At 40.7% G+C, this 21,029-nt stretch overlaps 1 protein-coding gene across 3 annotated transcripts in view; it reads right to left on the bottom strand.

Annotated features, from left to right (window-relative positions):
• The window catches only part of ppp4r1 (protein phosphatase 4, regulatory subunit 1), an 83,711-nt gene that overhangs the window by 15,096 nt on the left and 47,586 nt on the right, over positions 1 to 21,029 (bottom strand). For all 3 annotated transcript variants that reach the window (XM_072569850.1, XM_072569851.1, XM_072569852.1), the window contains 6 exons: positions 14,545 to 14,723; positions 12,729 to 12,833; positions 11,889 to 11,975; positions 8,064 to 8,249; positions 3,656 to 3,817; positions 1,929 to 2,029 (listed from right to left, as the gene is read on the bottom strand). In XM_072569850.1, the coding sequence (XP_072425951.1) occupies positions 1,929 to 2,029; positions 3,656 to 3,817; positions 8,064 to 8,249; positions 11,889 to 11,975; positions 12,729 to 12,833; positions 14,545 to 14,723 (820 nt within the window). The remainder of the gene's footprint in view (positions 1 to 1,928; positions 2,030 to 3,655; positions 3,818 to 8,063; positions 8,250 to 11,888; positions 11,976 to 12,728; positions 12,834 to 14,544; positions 14,724 to 21,029) is intronic.

The following is a 21,029-nucleotide window of genomic DNA, read 5'->3' as shown; positions in this document are numbered from 1 at the left end:
TATGGCCTTGCCAATGACTAGGAGAATGTGAGGACTGCAGATGCTGGAGATCAGAGTTGAAAAATGTGGCGCTGGAAAAGCACAGCCAGTCAGGCAGCATCAGAGGAGCAGGGAAGTTGACATTTTGGGCATAAACTCTTCATCAGGATGTTGATTCTCCTGCTCCTCAAATGCTGCCTGACCTGATGTGCTTTTCCAGCACCACACTTTTTGACTCTTGCCAATGACTACTCAAATTTATAACTTCATGTTCAGTTCATTTACTATCTCAATCCTCGGGTCTCTTGTTCATTTGAATGATAGGTTCCTTCTCATCAAGCACATATACTGCCATTTATTTGCTTCTTGTGTCAAAACGCATATCCTCAGATTTATCAACATGAACATACACATTCTATCTTCTATTCACATTTGATAACCTTCTGACATCATCTTGAAGTCTTCAATAATTTTTCAAGCAGTTTCTCAGATCCCCAATTTCATGATGTTGTTGTTACCAGTTGTGTTCTATTTGTCAACCAACTCTTCATCAACATACTATAGGGAACTGAAATTTTCCCAAACCTCTTCAAGCAGCTCATCAGCTTCCAAAATGTCTGGATGCACGACAACTGCAGCATTTCTTTTAGCAACCTAGACATTTGCTCAAAATCTGAGGTTATCAAGAGGCTTGCTTTTAACAAATCTGCACTCAATATCCTTGATTAATAAATGCATTTTAATCTTACATTATGAAAACGTAATAACTGGCGTTCAACTATTAGACTCACATCTAACAACCTAGTCTATCCTTCCAGATTTGAAGATGGAAAGCACAGAAATGATTCTATTAGTTAGGGGCCCCTGTAAACTAGACTAGGTCTAGGTCAGTGAAGTCTGCAGAAATAACTGAATGTAGGTAATTGTAAACTAACATTCTAAGAAAAAAGTTAAAATCAACATATCTCAAAGTATAAGGAAAGAGATGGAATGGTGCAGATGCTTGAATTTAAAAATAAAGTTGGGAAAAACCATTAAGAACAAAAATAAATGCAATTCTTGTCTAGCAACACTGAATATAAAAGCAATAAAACAATTACAAAATTGATTGCTACAATTGGAGTATTGCATGCAATTCTGGGATTATTACACGAATAAAGCCATGGAAAAGGTACAGTGAAAATCCAGTTGGATTGCATCGGTTTGGAAAGTAATAATTATGAAGACAGACTTAAAAATAGAAAGCTACAGGAAATCAAATGACCTCTCAAAATTGGGAAAAGTTTGGCCTAAGTAAATTATGAAAGTCGTCCCATCAGTCAACAAATAAGTGTGTATAAACTGGGGATTCTCAGCCTAGTAGTGGAGCAAAGGAGAAGCGCAGTGTATCCTATGTAACTCATTCGTGGACAAAGTTGAAAACTAAAATATATTGTCCTCTGCACAGGTTAGACTTATGTAAACAAACAGTCCATTTATATGAGACTTGGAGAACCATCTGTTCACAATTCATGCAGCTACTTCAACATGAAATGGCTGCTCTCACTGTAGATGCTGGGCAACAGTTCACATTACTGAACTGCGGCTCATCAGAATTTTGAAACAGGTTACAGTTACAAACTTTCAGGTTAAAAACACAAGAGCTAGAGCATAAAGAGTGGTGGATTCAGAGCATTGAGGATTAATACCTCTTGCATACTCAAAAATGGCATTTGTCTCTCAACTTTCTTTAAGGGTCAAAGTAAGTTGCTGTTTTAACAAAGCAAAGGGGAATAAAGCTACAATTTTGTGTTCAAGGTAAATCTTTGCTGACATGAGGGATGAGTTGGCTATGTAAAAAAGAAAAGGTGTTTTATTAGAATTAGTCCACTCAAGCCAACTGAAAAAGCAAATGTAGATCTTGAACAAAGCTAGTGAATGTTCAAATATTTGCTAGTTTAACCACTTACTCAGAAAGCTCAGCTCTGAAGCGCCAATTCCTGCTGTTATCTGTTACCATAAATTCTTGGAGCTGAGAGAGGTATTCCCTTCTCTTTTCTACTTGAAGCAACTGTAGAACAAAATAAAAACACTCAGATGGCAGATGTACTTTAAAATGGATGATTTAAATAGAATATGGGCACTTAAGAACATTAAAAAAAAACAAGGTAATTAGCACAAATTTGACAAGGGTAGATTACTTGCAATATTCAATTTTAATATTTTCAGGTCAGAATCGAATGTGCTGGATACCAATGCTCACAACCATTTCGGCAGCCTAGTTCAAAATAGTTAGTTTGCAAACGGAATGCCCTTACTTTGTGCTAAAAGTATTCAAATATTGCTGGAAAAAGACATATTTCATCTACTCTTTTCATCTTGCACTGTAAGACAATTTGCAAGAAACACTAATACAAAGGTAAAACAATTTTGTTTTACTGCACGAGGACCATGCTGATTGGTTGGCAGCTAGATTCTTGATTGTCAGAAAGCACTGCCGAGGAGAATGCACCAATAAGATGTCAGACTGTTAATCGTTTCATTTAAATTTAAAACTAACTTTGGTGAAGGAATTGCCCTGATAAAGTGAACTAACCAGATGATGACTGGATTAAAAAAGCTTGAAAGAAACATTTTCTTTCAGCAATACTAAAGTTTTGCGCTGGCAACTGACTATGTAAATATTTGCAAACTTTGTGCAATCACTGAACTCAAAAGAAGAGCACTTATCCATTGTGCCAGTGTCCATGGCAAATATTTCCACGTCAGGTACAGCATGAAGCAAATGGGATTAAAGATTCATTTAAGAAATGTCAGCATTGCTTTGGTCCAAAGTTAATAGGGGTACACAGTGGCTCAGTGGTTAGTACTGCTGCCTCATAGCGCCAGGGACCCAGGTCCAATTCCAGCCTCGAGTGACTGTGTGGAGTTTGCATATTCTTAGATCGTCTGCATGAGTTTCCTTTGGGTGCTTCGGTTTTCCCCCACAGTCCAAAGATGTGCAGGTCAGGTGAATTGGCCGTCCTAAATTGCCCATAATGTTAGGTGCAGTAGTCAGAGGGAAATGGGTCTGGGTGGGTAACTCTTCGGAGGTTCGGTATGGACTTGTTAGGCTGAAGGGCTTGTTCCCACACAGTAGGGAATCTAATTTAATCAGATAGAAAATGATTCTGCATTTTAACATTTCCAGCTTCTTCCACACTGTACCCTTATGCCTTCATGGTCGACAACATTATTATGTCACCAGTTATTGTTCACATCTGTACAATACAAACAGGACTAGCTAGACAGCAATCCGTAGTGCCAACTGTAGTTGACTGCCTTTGCTTTCAACAGATGGATTTTGTTGTACTTGTTGCCACCATAGGTCAAAATCACTAATTCAGTAGATCAAAGCTGCAAATAGCATTTATTAAGCATCTACTGCTGTTTAAATTCAATTAATTTCTCTTACAGCTTCGAGTGATATTATCCATTTCATATCAAACTATGATCAGTTTTGTGCTGTGGCACAGTATCTACAATGACAACACTACTGAAAGCTTTCAGGAAGGATAACGATAAACATAAAGATGACTTCCATCTTATCCTTTAAGGCTGCATTTGAATTGAAGTCCCTGCTAAAAGCTTACACCACTCTGTCACTTTGTAGTTGTTATGATGTAACAGATGGTAGTTTCTCTAATTTGAAAATTACCTTCAAGAAGTCATACAAGTGTTTGAGGACTCCTATCCGTACTTCATCAAGATCCTTTAAAAATCCATTAAAAACTGGAACTAGATCTGCTGCTGTCAGCTGGTCTCCAAGAATGACTGCCAGCTCATGAATGGAGAATGCAAGAGTCCTTCGAACCTTCCACTGAAATAAAGTAAGGCAAATATTTCGAACAAATCCATCAGAACAAAGTACTAAATGTTGAACTCTGCATTTTAACTCACTGAAGAAATCTTTCAAATGGTGCAGAACTGAATTACAAATGAGGAGACTATTCCTCAATACAAGGCTCTCTTTGGCAACAAAAGCAAAGTATTTCAGATTCTGAAGTTCTAGACAACCCAACTGGTCTAGCAGCATTTCTGGAGAGAGAAACAAAATAATGTTTCACGTCCAAAATAATCTCTCTTTGGAACCCAATGGCATTATGTGACAGACAATAAATGCTGGCCAAGCATCGACAACAACATTCCATAATGAATAAATAAATATTTAGGTCTGAGGCACCAGTACTGATACACCACTTGTTTACATCTTGCCATCCAGAAAATACTAATTTCTGCATTCTACTTTCCATCTTATCAGCAAGTAAAGCATCTACCCATGTCACTGCTACTACCTACACAAGGAGCTTTTATATTCTTTGCTATGATACCTCATCAAATGCCTTATGGAAACCAAAGTACAGCACATCCACAGATTCCCCTTTACCTGTACCATATTTTTTCAAACTTGAAGGAACTCAGTTAAAGATGATTTTCATGATTTTAAATGATGTGACTAACGCATGGAGTTATACTAATTAAAAAAAAATTTAACCTTCATAAAGGGGATGCATCAAAGACAGACAATAGCAGCTCAGCGATGTTTCAGAGAAGACTTAAAAAAGTTTAGTTATGGCATGTAGGTGCCACTGGCTAAGCCAGCATTATTTGTCCATTTTCCAATGCTATTGAGAAGGTGGCGGTGAGCTGCTTGCTTAAACTGTTGCAGTCCATTTGCTGGAGGTTGACCCACAACTCCACAAGGGAGGGAGTTCCAGGAGTTTTGACCAAGTGACACTGAAGGAATAAAAACATATTTACAAATCAGGATAGTAAATAGCTTGGAGAGGAACTTGAGGTGGTGATATTCCCATAACTCTGTTGTCCTTTACCCTCCTGATGTTATTGGTTGTAGGTTTGGAAGGTGCTGTCTAAGCAGCTTTGGTGAATTTCTGTAGTGAATCTTGTAGATTTTACATAATGCAACTGCTGACAGTCTATGAAGGGGGAAAATGGAGGCTTGTCAATTAAGTCAGTTGCTTTGTATTTGATTAGTGGTGCTGGAAGAGCACAGCAGTTCAGGCAGCATCCAACGAGCAGCGAAAATCAACGTTTCGGGCAAAAGCCCTTCATCAGGAATAAAGGCAGTGAGCCTGAAGCATGGAGAGATAAGCTAGAGGAGGGTGGGGGTGGGGAGAGAGTAGCATAGAGTACAATGGGTGAGTGGGGGAGAGGTTGAAGGTGATAGGTCAAGGAGGAGAGGGTGGAATGGATAGGTGAAAAAGGAGATAGGCAGGTAGGACAAGTCAGGACAAGTCAAGGAGACAGTGCTGAGCTGGAAGTTTGAAACTAGGATGAGGTGGGGGAAGGGGAAATGAGGAAGCTGTTGAAGTCCACATTGATGCCCTGGGGTTGAAGTGTTCCGAGGCGGAAGATGAGGCGTTCTTCCTTCAGGCGTCTGGTGGTGAGGGAGCGGCAGTGAAGGAGGCCCAGGACCTCCATGTCCTCGGCAGAGTGGGAGGGGGAGTTGAAATGTTGGGCCACGGGGCGGTTTGGTTGATTGGTGCGGTTGTCTCGGAGATGTTCCCTAAAGCGCTCTGCTAGGAGGCGCCCAGTCTCCCCAATGTAGAGGAGACCACATCGGGAGCAACAGATACAATAAATGATATTAGTGGATGTGCAGGTAAAACTTTGATGGATGTGGAAGGCTCCTTAAGGGCCTTGGATAGAGGTGAGGGAGGTGGTGTGGGCGCAGGTTTTACAGTTCCTGCAGTGGCAGGGGAAAGTGCCAGAATGGGAGGGTGGGTCGTAGGGGGGTGTGGACCTGGCCAGGTAGTCACGGAGGGAACGGTCTTTGCGGAAGACGGAAAGGGGTGGGGAGGGAAATATATCCCTGGTGGTGGGGTCTTTTTGGAGGTGGCGGAAATGTCGGCGGATGATTTGGTTTATGCGAAGGTTTGTAGGGTGGAAGGTGAGCACCAGGGGCGTTCTGTCCTTGTTACGGTTGGAGGGGTGGGGTCTGAGGGCGGAGGTACGGGATGTGGACGAGATGCGTTGGAGGGCATCTTTAACCACGTGGAAAGGGAAATTGCGGTCTCTAAAGAAGGAGGCCATCTGGTGTGTTCTATGGTCATTTCCCTCATTTCCCCTTCCCCCACCTCATCCTAGTTTCAAACTTCCAGCTCAGCACTGTCGCCTTGACTTGTCCGGACTTGTCGAACCTGCCTATCTCCTTTTCCACCTATCCACTCCACCCTCTCCTCCTTGACCTATCACCTTCATCTCCTCCCCCACTCACCCATTGTATTCTATGCTACTCTCTCCCCACCCCCACCCTCCTCTAGCTTATCTCTCCACGCTTCAGGCTCACTGCCTTTATTCCTGATGAAGGGCTTTTGCCCGAAACGTCGATTTCGCTGCTCGTTGGATGCTGCCTGAACTGCTGTGCTCTTCCAGCACCACTAATCCAGTATTTGGTTTTCAGCATCTGCAGTCATTGTTTTTACCTTGCTTTGTATTTGATGCTGTCAGCTTCTAGAGTATTGTTGAAGCAGCATTCATCCAGGCAAGTGGGGAGTATGCCATATCACTTGTGCCTTACCAATTGTGGACAGGCTTTGCGGAGTCAAGTAGTAAGTTACTCACAACAGGATTCCTAACTTCTAACTGCTCTGGTAGCCACAGTATTTATATAGCTAGTCCAGTTCAGTTTCTGGTCAATGGTAACGCCCAGGATGTTGATAGTAGGGGATTTGTTGATGATAACACTACTAAATGTGAAGTGGCAATGAGTAGAGTCTCGCTTGTTAGAAATAGCCATTGTCTGGCATTTATATAACACACATGTTACTGTCACTTGTCAGCCCAAACCTGGATATCACCCAGGTCTTGCTGCATTTGGAGTGGATTGCTTCAATAATTGAGAAATTGTGAATGGTGCTGATCAGCAGCATACGGCCCCACTACTTACCTTATTGTGGAGGGAAGGCCATTGATCAAACAGCTAAAGACAGTCAGGCCTCAGATACTACCTAGAGCAACTCATGCAAAGCTCCAGGAACTGAAGTGACTGACATTAAACAACCACACAAATCTTTTGTGCCAGCTCTGACTCCAATTATCAGGGAGTGTAATTTTGCTGCTGTAAGTAGCCCACAGCACCTCACAGATACCCAGTCTTGAGTTACAAGATCTGTTCAGCACAGTGATACTACCTCACTTCACAATGTCAAGTATTTTTAATATCAAGACATGATTCAGTCACAATGAGGATTGAGGTGGTCATTCTAACAGATACTGTCATGGCGAGATGAATTTGTGACAGGCAGATGAGGTCAAAAAATGTTCTTCCCTTCCGCTGGTTCCCTCACCACCTCCCAAAGACTAGCAAGCATGGCAGGTCAGGTAAAGGCAGCAATTTTCCTTCCCCAAACGATATTTGTGAACCAGATTTTTTTTGTACAACACGTGGTTTCAGGGCCATCATTAAGATCTGTAATTCAGATTTTAACGAAAGTCAAATTCCATCATCTGCCATGACGGGATTTAAACCCTAATCTCTGGAATTTGATCTGATTCTCTGGATCACTCTAATGACATACCACAAAGACATTACCTCCCCCTAAAATGGAGTCACAGAGACAGACACCTGAACCAAACCAGCCTTTCAGCCTCTATTCACACCATAATAAAGTTAAAACCTTGAAAATAGAAGAAATATTTGGTTTGTGGTCTTTTTAACACAAGATGTTACTCAGTCCAAAACCAAAACTGATAAAAGAATAAAAGAAAATTAATGAAATATCAGCAAGAGCTCTAACAATGTGTAAATTCAAACAGTAACAAACAAATTCAATTTGGAAGCTTATAATATCCAAAACCAATTTTCCTCTCATTCAATATCCAATTTTGAAGAGTTTGCTTTAAAATAAATGACCCCAGGCAGTGAGGTCAAATGTCATAAAAGTTGATAATCTCAGATCTTGTGGGTCATGCTGTTACAGTTAAGCTCATTAAAAGAGGCAAATCAATTATTTCCAACAGGTTTTTCTCCATATAAAGACAGTTCTGAAAGTTTATGCACATTTAATCAATTATTTTCCAACATGCATAATTACACTCAGTACCTGCATATCAGAGGCCAGTATTTCATATGTATTTTTCAGACAGTGCCAGTTTTGCCTGCCCAAAGTGAATGCAACACCAGGGAGACTGTAAGCACAATGCTTAGCTATCTCTGTGTCAACAGTCTGGGCGCGTGAAGGATCAGTCATTGAAAGATATTGATCCAGCAATGCTTGAGGAACGACATCCTGAAAGTGACACAAGAAAATTAAAAATCTTCTGTATTTGGCAACACGAATTTATTGCATAATGTTCAGAGCTCTGTGAACAATTACATATTTCATTTCCACATTCAGCCTCTTCATACCCTCCAAAATATTCCACTGTCACATATAGAATTATTACAACACAAAAAAGGAGACTATTCTGCCCATTGTATCTGCACGAGTAATTCAGGGAATTGTTATGTCATGATTGTTCATGCATTTGCAATATACAAAAGCATATCAAGAAACCTTTCATTGTCATGTGTAACAAATAGTTAAAAAAGGTTTCCCAAGTGACCTCAATTAAATACCATGTATTCACTAAACTCATTTTAATTGGAACTGTTTATCGTAAATATGGAAAAATGTTTACAAAAATGATGTTCTTCATCTCGCAAACTGAATGAAAGAAGACACATTTCAGGTTTAGTAACTGTGTATTTAACAAACATAATTTCCCCAAATAGAGTGGAAGGTCAAAGCAACAATGTCAGTTGCCCTCTGAAGTTCACCTAATTAATTTTGGAGCGAGGATAGGGGTGAACACGATGTATGACTGCCTGCTTTGTGTTTGTTTCTCTGCAGCACTGCCAAAGTATTTGTGTTTTCATCAACACTTGAAACCCATTGTAATAAAAGTCTTTTCTAATAGGTCAATTATGCAAAATTGTACTATTCATATGAACAAGCAGGGTTAAGTGACAAGCTGAGCAAATTTAATTTACTATTTAAACAGTGCCCTATTTTCAGACTACAGCACTTCAGTACTGTGTTTAACCAGCTGTAGCACACCCAGCATGACATGACGTGGGGTGAGATAATGGCTCAGTGGTTAGCACTACTGCCTCACAGCACCAAGGACCCAGGTTTGATTCTAGCCTTGGGCAGGGTCTCTGTCTGTGTGGAATTTCACTGGGTGCTCTGGTTTCCTCCCACAGTCCAAAGTTGTGCAGGTTAGGTAGATTGGCCATACTAAATTGCCCATCGTGTCCAGACGTGTGCAGGCTAGTGGGTTAGCCATGTGAAATGTGGGATTACAGGGATAGAGTGAAGGTCTGTGTTTGGCTGGGGTGCTGTTGGGAGGGTTCTTGTTGACCTGATCAGCTGAATGACCTCTTTCCACACTGTAGGGATTCTATTCTATGAATGTAACACCAAATATTCCCACTTTAGTCGGAATGTAGAAAGCTAGTGTTTTTTGCCAAGCACGTCAAATATTTGGCAAAAGTTAATACATGAAGTCAGGTGGTGGGTGTTAGTGGTTGATCGGTTCACAGAGGCACTGCAACCAGATTTTATCACATCTGCAGGAAGCTGTAAAGAGGCACTTGCCCCATGAGATATTGATGGGTAATGACCCCCAATGCTATTCAAACCAAGTCCAGGAGATTAACTCAACAGAATAGACAAATCAAAACAAATTCAGGGTCATTGAGATTCACAAAAATGGCAACTTCAGGAAACTGAAGTGTGCATTTTGAAGGATCAGTTGAAATTTCTATTTTGAGTCACAGATTTTATTGATAATGAAACACTCATTTCAAATGGGATGCATGCTCCCCCCCAACCACTGTATCCATTCCATGGCTGTTAACCTCAAAAGGTTTGCATGGTGCACATGATCGCTTCTCTTTTTTTCATTTTTTTTTGTGTGTTTTTGTCCTCCCCAATATAGCTGTGGAGTAGAGGGGCTGAGCCGAGGGCTTGTCCAGCCCTGTCAGCTTTCTCTTCTTTTTGCTTTTGCTCTTTTTTTTTTCATTTTAGTCTCTTCCGAGCCTCCAGAGGCAGTGCCAGGATAAGCCGGACATGGCTCCACCCTTGCCTAGGAATTCCTGGCGAGTGAGTTACACATCCCGGGCTGACTACCTTGCCCGGATTTGCAGGCTAGCCTGAGGCTACAGGCCCGTGGCTAAGTCTGGGCACCTGAAGGGTAGTCGCATGCCCACGTGGTGGTCTTCTTCAACGTCCAGGTGTTCTGGCCCTCTTGTCTAGGTGTGACGGTCTCCTTCAGTTGAGTTTTTTGGCCTCTTATCCAGTGGCCTGGCATGGTGGTCTCATCCCAATTGCATCTTCAGGGTGGTTCATCATTCCTAAACTGGCTTCCTGAGCCCAGGAGATGTTGGCTAAACTGTGGTGAACTTTGTCTTAAATTTAATTTTTTAAATTATGATTTATAACTTCTGTCATTGCTGTCGGTGCTGCAGTGGGGGTGACTTAGAAAACTTTTCACTATTTTTCAGGTATAAATACCATAACAATTCTTTGCTCCAAGAGATTGGACAGAATCTTGTTTTTAAACTGATGAAAGAAATGGAACTGCTCATTTCAAATTGTGACATGTGATGGGAATGTACTATTTCCCAATGGAACATAGACTAACAAAAGCAAAGCCAAACTGCAAAGCACAGTAACTGAAATGTTAGATAAATTTCTGCTCTGACAGATTTGTGATTGGCCTTCAAGTTTCTTTTCATTTTGTTATGATCAGTTAGCTCTTCTAGATAACAGGTTTTATTTAAGTTAGGTAAAGACACCACTGCTTTGAAAAATAATTTGCACGGAGATTTAATGGCAGCACTATTCCTGACCTTGGATAATGGTTGGTTCTGTGGCACATAGAACAGAATCCATTGGCAAAGTTTGTGGTTCTCAACATTACAGCACATAGGTAGATGAAGGAAAAAAGGAGAGGAGGTATAAGCCGCAATGGTAGGCAAATCAACTCTAACTTTTTTCCTGATGGAAGTTCTGACACAAACTAACATTGAGTTTAGTGTCTTATACAATAAATTCAGCAACTTAGCATTCACACTGACATGAAAAAATACAGTTTCGTTTGGAGATGAGAACTGATAATGAAGTACATATGGCACAACGTTGTCATATTTTGGATTAGTAACAGAAGGAACATGCAGTCTTAAATCAAACACATTTAAACCATACATCCAATATTGCTCAGGAACCATCTGTCAGACACAAGTGTTTAGAATTGACAAGTGTGGCATTGGAAAAGCACTGCAGGCCACAGCAGAGGAGCAAAGGAATCAACAGTTCAGGCATAAGCCCTTCATCAGGAATGGGGCTTATGCCTGAAACGACGATTCTCTTGCTCCTCAGATGCTGCCTGACCTGCTGTGCTTTTCCAGCGCCACACTTTTCGACTCTGATCTTCAGCTCTGCAGTCCCCACTTTTTGCACGCAATGTTTAGGTATGCTATGAGCGTAGAATCTTCTTATGTTCTACTCAGTTTGATGCACTGAACTAATAAAGGTATCAGTTTCATCAATGTTTCACAAGTTTTCAACTTGGCTACTTAAATAAAGGATAAGAAGTAGCGATCAAGAGCTTAGCCAAATCCAATATAAAATCTACCATGAAGACAATCTATGAAGTCCAATGTCAGCTGCAACAGTGACTCTTCAGGTCACACTATAATTGGAATGTATATGGAGCACAATCTAAATGACAAGAAGTTACAACCGTCAAATGCCGAGTGAGTTCTTTTCAATAGCCAGGGGCCTCTTACTGCAGACTCAGGGATTCAATAAATTAAATGTGAATGATTTAATACCTCCATAAGAGTTACTGTTAAGATCGGTTAACCAGATACATTTACTTACCTGAATTTTAGATTTTTTATCATCTTCAAAACTGTTTGGTCTCCGACAGGAATTGTCTTGTATAAATTGAAGCCTGCCTTCTAAGTTCTGTTGGTGGAAGTAACACTGAATGAAACAGATCTGAATTTAAAGTCAAATTCAATATGCTGTACACATGAACAGAAAAGGTTGACTGAATACTGTTATAGAAGTCAGAATGTACTAAATCAAATAGTTTAGCATTAATTTGTTTCATTTCAGCATCAAAACCAGACACTAACCTATTTCTTCAACTCACTGTAAGCTGAACAACACTTATACAGCAATCCTTTCTTGCCAGGAATCAATCTACTGAATTCAGTTGCACACCTTTTAAGGCAAGGCATCCTTGATTATGATGCATCAAACCATGTACAGATTCATCAAAGCCAGATCTATACACTCGAAGACTGCCTGATTCTTTTTCTCTAATCCCTTTGAAATAAAAGCCATTATGCCATTTGTCTTCCTAATTGCTTACTGGATTTTCACGTCCAATAAACGATTAGGAATAATATGCATCATGGTAGCCACTCATTTAATCACTTGCCCACACTAATGCTTCTTATGGCTGAGGACCTTTCTTTCCCACTTCAATTTTACTTTAACAAGATGTTACATTCGGTGTTAAGAGGAGGAAATGATCACCAAATATCTGGATTTGAAGAATAAATTACTTGGATAAATAAACCCAAGCATAACTCTTGATTTGACCACAAGCTGTCAATTTTCTTTTACTTAAAACCCCTCTGCTTCATTGAAAATTTGCTTCAAACTTTTCTCAAACAACTTTGCACATCAAAGCTTTTTTAATAATCTCACCGTCTCAAAATAAGTGAATACCCGGTCATCTGATACCATTGCAGAAAAGGGAGATGCATCCAGTGTTTGATTGGTGCTATACACTGTATCACTAACACAGTCTTCCTGCAAGCAGATGGAAACATGCATGATAAATAGGCTTTGATAGTCAATCATTTTTAAACATGCAAAATTCAGATTAATCAGGCATTCAAATTGCTATCAATCTTCCAAAGTATTTTTTAAAGGGACATGTAGAATCAGGAAACAAATGAAAGAAAAATGACTATGTAACATGTCTAATTGTCAGCAAAGCCAAGTTATGAGTGTGGAAATTAATTGAGATTTTGACAAGCCTAGATCATAATACAGTACTGAATTGTGATCTAAAAGAAAGTATACTTAGATACTCAACCAACTCCCCAGTTTTTAGCAATTATTTGAAGTGTAAAAGAAAAAGGAGCATCACATTTCTAATACACGAAACAGGCAATTAATATATTCAATTCCTGTTAAGCTGCAAAGAGAATAAATTCTGAAGAAAACAGCCCACGCATTAGACAGAACGCCAAACTAAAATTGTTGTGCTCTATCCAAACAGCACCCTACTGTCACATCCAACTTAGATCACAGAATAAATAATATGCAAGCCCTAGAGTATGCAGAGATAGTTGACTCAACATCACAGGTGAAATCTGGCTGTTACATGCAAAGAATTCTAAGAAATGTAACACTAAAATGCATTAAACAAAATGTAGAAAAGTCAAAATGGTGCTAACTGGTTAAGCATGTTCACAGTTAGCCATGAAAAATAAAGGGATAGGGTGAGGGGGTGGGATGGTCTTTGGATGGTTAGTGTGGATTTGATGGGCTGAATGGCCTGCTTCCATGCTGTAGGGATTCTATGATTTGCCAAGGGTAGTTGTTATGGGGGACTTTAACTTGCCAAATATTGACTATAGTTCAAGTCGTTTAGATGGGTCAGTTTTGATTCATCTTGCGTAGGAGTATTTTCTGACACAGTATGTAGACAAGCCAACAAGGTTGAGAGGAGACTTAATCGAGATGTATAAGATAATCATTAGATAGGGTGAACAGTGAGAGCGTTTTTCCTCAGATAGTGAAGGCTAACACGAGGGGACATAGCTTTAAATTGAGGGGTGAGAGACAGATATCAGGGGTAGTTTCTTTACTCAGTAGTCAGGGTGTGGAATGGCCTGCCTGCACAGTAGTACACTCGCCAATGTTAAGGGCATTTAAATGGACGTTGGACATACATATGGACGATAATGGAATGGTGTAGGTTAGATGGGCATCAGATTAAGTTTACAGGTCAGTGCAACATCGAGTGCCAAAGGGCCTGTACTGCGCTGTAACGTTCTCTGTTCTTAATATGGGATGGTCTATCAAACGAGAATCTACAATGTTGGAAATTCAAATGTAAGCAGTGTCAGCCCCTACTGTTGGCAAAGAAACTGAATGTAGAATTGCACACTTTGTTTTCAGATGCTGTGAAATCTAAGGCAGGTTTTCAGCATTCAGTTATTACCACCAATATCAGGAAATTGTTTACATGTGTCAACAATTTAAATGGATTTCTAGTAGTAAAAATGGGTTAGGGGTTAAAGTGTTCTGATCTTGTGATTAACTTAATTTGTTTAGTGCACAATCTCAAGGGTTAGATTTAACACTAGTTCATAAAAGAAACTAAACTTGCTACTATTTCTTTCTTACCACACAAAACACCCTCATACATAGAGCAATTCAGCTTTGATCAACTACTTATTTAGCCAAAATATTATTTCCAATCAGTGAGGAAGCATATGAGCTATCCTACCTCAACAGGGGCTGAAATTTCAGCAGTTAAAGGCACATGGTCTTGGCCAACATTGACAGGGTCAACTTTCATAGGATCGGTTTGTGACTCTGTTTGGTTACACACTGGCTCCAAAGATCTTCCTTCCTCAAAGTCAAGAGTGGAAGCTCTGAGAGCAGCAGTTAGAACATCCACTTGTGCTGTTGGGTAGAAAAACACTGATTACTTTTTCATTCATTAACTTTGTAACATTAAGATTCATAATAGACTAAAGGAAAAGTCAGTGGTTCAGGAACAGTAGGCAAGGATGAAGGGAAATAAAAATAGCACACAACTACAGGCCAGTTAGGTAACAATCATTGAGAAAATGCTAGAGTACATGATTAAGCAAAAAAAAAGCTGAACATTTAGAAGAACTTAGCATAATCTGTCAACATGGTTTTGCAAAAGGGGAAACCATGGTTAACAAATTTGCTAGAGTTTTTTTCTGAAGGATATAACATGCCAATTAGATGAAAGGGAACTGATAAATGTAGTGTATTTGGATTTCCAGAAGGCATTTGACAAGGTGTCACATAAACAGCTACTGCTCAAGACAGAAGTTCATGGCATTGGTGGTAATGTACTGGCATAGATTGAGGAGCGTTTAGCACATAGAAAACAAAGCTCAATACTAATGGACCTTTTCAGGTTGGAAAGATATAACCAGTGGAGTGCCACAAGGATCAGATCAAGAGCCTCAATTCTTTATTATCTGTATTAATGACTTGGATGAAGGGGCACAGTGACATACCCAAATTTGTGGATGATACAAAATTAGGTAGATGGCATGTTGTGATGAGGACATAAATCTGCATGGGTTTAGAGATAGGGCGAGTAAGTGGGAAAAAGACTTAGCAGATTGAATTTAATATAGGAAACTGTTAAGTTGGACAAATCAAAAGGCACACTTTTTAAAATGGAGAGAGACTTCAAAAAGCAGCACACGGAGGTCTGGGTGCTCTTGGGTATGAAATACAAAGTTAGCAAGTAGGTGCTGCAAGTAATTAAAGGTGACAAATGCAATTTTGGACTTTATTGCTTACAGGTATGGAGCTTAAAATAGGGAAGTCTTATTACAATTATACATTGTTTTGGTGAGGCCACACCTAGTGTACTGTGTACAGTTTTGGTCTCCACATTACGAAAAGATATACTGACAGTGGGGACAGTTTGAAAGTGACCTACTGGGCTGATGCCTTTATTCATTAAAATTTAAAAGAATGGGGGTGGTCTCAATGACAAGACTCGGGAGGAGGCCTCAAAGGGTAGATATTAAAATGTTTTCACTAGTGGGAGAATCAAAAATTCAGGGGCAGTCAATTAAAACTTAAATATGAGGATATTTCTTCACGTTGAGGGTAATAAATATCTGTAACTCTCTCCCCAAGGGAGTTGTGTAAGCCAGACCCATGAAAAGTTTTTTGAAAGATAAGGGAGATAGACTTGAGAGATACTGGGTAATTGAGGCCTATGATAAGTTGGCATAAAAAAATGTAACCGAAGCCGGAGACAAGTCAGCCATGATCTGGTTGAATGGCAGGGCAGGTTTGAGGGGTCAAGTGGCCTACCCCTGCTCTTATTTCTTATGCTTTTAAACCATGTGATGGCATGGTCTTCAGTCAATGGAGTTGTTCACTGCAATCGCCTCCTTAAATATTCCTGCCTCTTTCTCTCCTATGAAGTTAAGGGTTCTCTCAAGAAACCTTATAACACTACTTTCCATTCAAAACGTTTGAGAGCTTGTCTCTGGCTTTCTATATTTCAATGAAACACTCTGATTGCACTTTGCAAAAAAAACTACTCAAAAAAGCATTTCATAAAAGGCAAGGTACTGAAACAGAAAAAAAATTGTTAACTGTGAAAACTCTTTTACCGACTATATTACATAATATTGAGCGATATCCCATCAAAAGCATCAGCTTGGCTTGCTTCCTTTCTATTCTAAGGGCGTGTGCATTTAATTAGTCATGCTGTCATTTGCTGCTCATCTCCAGTTTGCCAGAGAAGGTTCTGGTTAAGTTGCAATAATTCAAGACAGCAGTTAATGTTGCTGATTTTAGCACAGCAATATTGAAAGAATAGCAATATATGCCCAAGTGAGGATGTGACAATGGTACATGGCAATGATCATGCACAAATGTAAACTTCTGGGTGGTGAAAATAATGTTTGGGAGACTCAAGTGGTGTCAATTTTGACTTGCTCTACCTACCCCAGTGAAACAAAAGGAGTGTATTACATTGTGCTCCCATCTTGTGTCTCATCAATAATCTTGCTGATGACTCCTTTACCCATAGTACTGGTTTATTGGGAATAGACTGATTGGGTAGCAATTGGCCAAATTTGATTTGATACACAGGAAGTACATAAGCATTTTTTTAAACACATTCAGGGGAGGTGTTAATAATGGTGTCATCACTTGACTACTAATCCAGAAACTCAACTAACGTTTTGGGGTCCCACGTTCAAATCCCACAACAGCGGATAGTGGAATTTGTATTCAATAAACAAAACAAAATCCAGAATTAAGAATCTACTGATAATAATAAAACCATTGCATTATCCAAAAACAACCCACCAGCTGGCTCACTAACGTCCTTCAGGGAAGGAAATCTATTGGCCTCACCTGGTCTGGCCTACATGCGACTCCAGATCCACCATCATGTGACTGACTCAACTGCCCTCTGAAATGTCCAGCAAACCACTCAGTTGTATTGATTGCAACAAAGTCTCAACAAAGGAATGAAACTGGACAGACCACATGGCACAGACTTAAGCACCAGAACAGACAATGGCAGAAACAGCCCTGTCAACCCTGCAAAGTCCTCCTTACCAACTTAAGTGCCAAAATTGGGAAAACTGTGTTTCAGAATCGTCAAGAAACAGCTTTACATAGTCATATTCGTGGAATCATACCTGACAGACAATGATCCAAACACCATCACCATTCCTGGATTTGTCTTGTCCCACTAGCTGGAGTGATCAAGATGAGGTGGCAGTACAATGGTATATAGTCGAGGTGGAGTTTCCCCTGAGTGCGCTCAACCCTGACTCCAGACCCCATAAAGTCTTGCAGCTTCCAGTTTAACACTAGCAAGGAAACCTCCTGCTGGTTACCACAGACTGTCCTCCCTCAGCTAGCGACTCAGTACTTCTGTATACAGTATGGAGCAACACTTGGAGAAAGCACGGACGGTGGCAAGAGCACAAAATGTACTCTGGGTGGGGAATTTCAATGTCCATCATCAAGCGTGGCTTAGCAACGTCATTACTGATCGAGCTGATCAGGTCATAAAGGACACTGCTGAAGGACTCCATCTGCAGCAGGTAGTGAGGGAACCAAAAAGAGGGAGAAACATACTGGACCTCATGCATACCAAGCTGCAGACTGCAGATCCATTAATCCATGACAGCATTGTTTAGAGTGACCACCGTACAGCCTCAAGGAGATGTCCCACCATCACATTAAGAGTACCCTCCATCATGCTATGTGGCACTAACACGATACTGAATTGGACAGACTTCAAACTGATTTAATGATCTGACTGGGCTGAGATGCTGTGCGCCAACAGCAGGAGAATTGTACACAAGCACAATCTGCAACATTATGGCCTGGCAGATCCCCCATTCAACCATTCCCATCAAGTCAGGGAATCAACCCTGGTTCAATAAAGGGTGCAGGACAGCATGCCAGGAGCAGCACCAGCATACCTAAACATGAGGTACCAACCTGGTGAAGCCACCAAACAGCATTACGTGCATGAAAAATAGCATAAGCAGCAAATGATACTTAGCATTAAGGGATTCTCCAACAAAGAGTAGATCTAAGCTCTGCAGTCATGAATGGTGGTGGACAATTAAGCAAGTCACTGGATGAGAATGCTCCGCAAATATCCCCATCCTCAGCAATGGAAGGGCCCAACCAATCACTGCAAAAGGTAATTGCAGCAATCTTCAGTCAGAAGTGCCAAGTGGATGATCCATTTTTACTTCCTCCAGTGCTCCTCAGCATTACAGCCAATTTAATTCATTCCATAATATCAAGAAGCGGTTGGAGGCACTGGATGCTCAAAAGGCTATGGGCCCTGACAACATTCAGACATTTGTGCTGACGGTTGGTGCTCCAGACAAAGCTATTGAGCAGCTCTTGTTTAGCAGTAACCTGCTTGCTACCCAGTTTGGGACCACCAGGCCCACTTAGGTCCTGACCTTATTGCAGCCTGGGATCAAACGTGGACAAAGGTGAGGTGAGAATGATAGTTCCCAGCATCAAGGAGCCCTAGCAAAACTGGAATCAATGGGTATCGGGGCAAACTGTCTGTAAGCTGGAGTCATATATGGCATATATGAAAATGGTTGCAGTTGTTGGAGGTCAGTCATCTCAGCTCTAGGACATCTCTGCAGGAATTCCTCAGGGTAGTACCTTGGCCCAACCATCTTCACAGCTGCTTCAAATGATCTTCCCTCCATCCTAAAAGGTTAGAAAGGAGGAATGTTTGCCAATAATTACACGATGTTCAGCAACATTTGTGACTCAACAGATACTGAAACAGTCCACGTCCAAATACAACAGGATCCTGACAATATCCAATGGCTGACAAGCAGCACCACAAAGGCCATGCAATGCCCATCTCCAATAAGAGGCAATCTAACTATCACCCTTGGTCATTCCAAAGTTGGTACCATCACTGAATTCCACCCCCCCAGTCAACATCCTTTGGATTATCACGGACCAAACATTCAACTGGACCTGCCACATAAACAGAGTGGCTACACGAATAGGTCGAAGGCTAGGAACACTGCAGCAAGTAACTCACCTCCAGACTCCTCAAAGTCTGGCCACCCTCTGCAGGGCACATGACAGGAATATGATGGAATAATTCCTACTTGCTTGGATGGGTGCAGCTCTAACACAAGAATCGTGACAATCTCCAAAACAAAGCAATTGGCACCAGATGCAATCCCGCCACCACCAATATGCATTAGCAACAGCGTGTATTATCGACAAGTTCTTTGGTAGCAACTTGCAAACACATGACCACTTCCTCAGAGAAGGACAGCGCAGTAGGAACACCACCTTCAACTTCCCCTCCAAGCCACTCTCCATCCAGACTTGGAAATACATCACTGCTCCTTGACAAGTGCTGAATTAAAATCCTGGAATTCCCTCCCTCAGGGCATTGTGCATCGACCTAGAGCATGGGGACTGCAGCAGTTCAAGGTAGCAGCTCACAATCACCTTCTCAAGGGCAACTAGGGAAAGAGCCATAAAAGCCAGCCAGTAATGCCCATATCCAATGAATGAATGAATTAAAAAAATCAAAATACATGCTAGCAATTTGTGTTGGAATAGCTTGGCTATGGCGGCATTTTGAAAACAGAACTAAAGGCCATGCAACCCAAATTGTTAGTACATAGTTCAAAGCACCTATTTCACAGAATAAATCACAACTTTAAAAAAATCAAACCTTCCTAAACACTACAGAAACATCAATTTATATAAAGTGATGCAATTTGTGTTGACACACACAAATTACTTTTCAAACCCTTCAGTGCATTTCGTATTGGTGATCTATGACACTGTATTCCACAGAACTCCGCCTTCAAACAAACAAGCCTCCTGTGAACTCGCTGTTAGTTCAAAGTCGAAGACTATGCTCTTGATTTGAATTCCTCACAAAGTGAGGACCTCTTCTTAACCTTCTGTAACAAACCTTTTTATTAAACACCTTAATCAAATTATCCCTGTCCCATCTCAAGGGTCTTCTAATTTGTGAAGACTCAGTCTCAACATTTAGGGCAGCACAGTGGTTCAACGATTAGCTGCCTCACAGCACCAGGGACCCGGGTTCAACTTCAACTACCGCCAACTGTGTGTGTGATGTTTGCACATTCATTCACCCAATGTCTGCTTCGGATGGTCTTTGGATGGTCATATGGACTCAATGGGCCAAATGGCCTGCTTTCACACTACAGGGATTCTATGATTCAATGATCAGTGTGAATTGCTCTAAACTGTATGTTCCTAGTGCTGTTCACCAGATTTTAGTGTAGCTGTGATATTCTGAAATGTAATGGAATGTAGCATTGAATTGGAACTTCTTAAAAACTCCTTTCTGCAGAGTTTAATTTTTAGGACTGATCCAACTTGAAGCACATTTACTGTTTATCCACCCTCTCATGGATTTCAATTTAGATCAAGTGCAATCATGTTTGAAATGCCCTATAACTTACTTTGTTTCACTTATTCACTTGAACCCGTTACTTTGTTTAATTTTCTGCTCTCTTCGAATTTATTTCACCTTCAGCTCAGCTTAAAGGGATTGGAAGTTTCTTTACCGAACATATTAAACCAATGTCTGACTGACTTCTTCAGATGTGCATAAATATTCATGGTATTGTTTAAAAGAACAAGGAGGGCTGAAGAGCATGCAGAATTCTCTCCTCTTAGGCTGCAACATTATGA

This window comes from Chiloscyllium punctatum, chromosome 5 (genome assembly GCF_047496795.1).
Source record: "Chiloscyllium punctatum isolate Juve2018m chromosome 5, sChiPun1.3, whole genome shotgun sequence".
Lineage (NCBI taxonomy): Eukaryota > Metazoa > Chordata > Chondrichthyes > Orectolobiformes > Hemiscylliidae > Chiloscyllium > Chiloscyllium punctatum.
The sequence above is the reverse complement of the archived record's forward strand: the minus strand, read 5'-3'. Positions and strand labels throughout refer to the sequence as shown.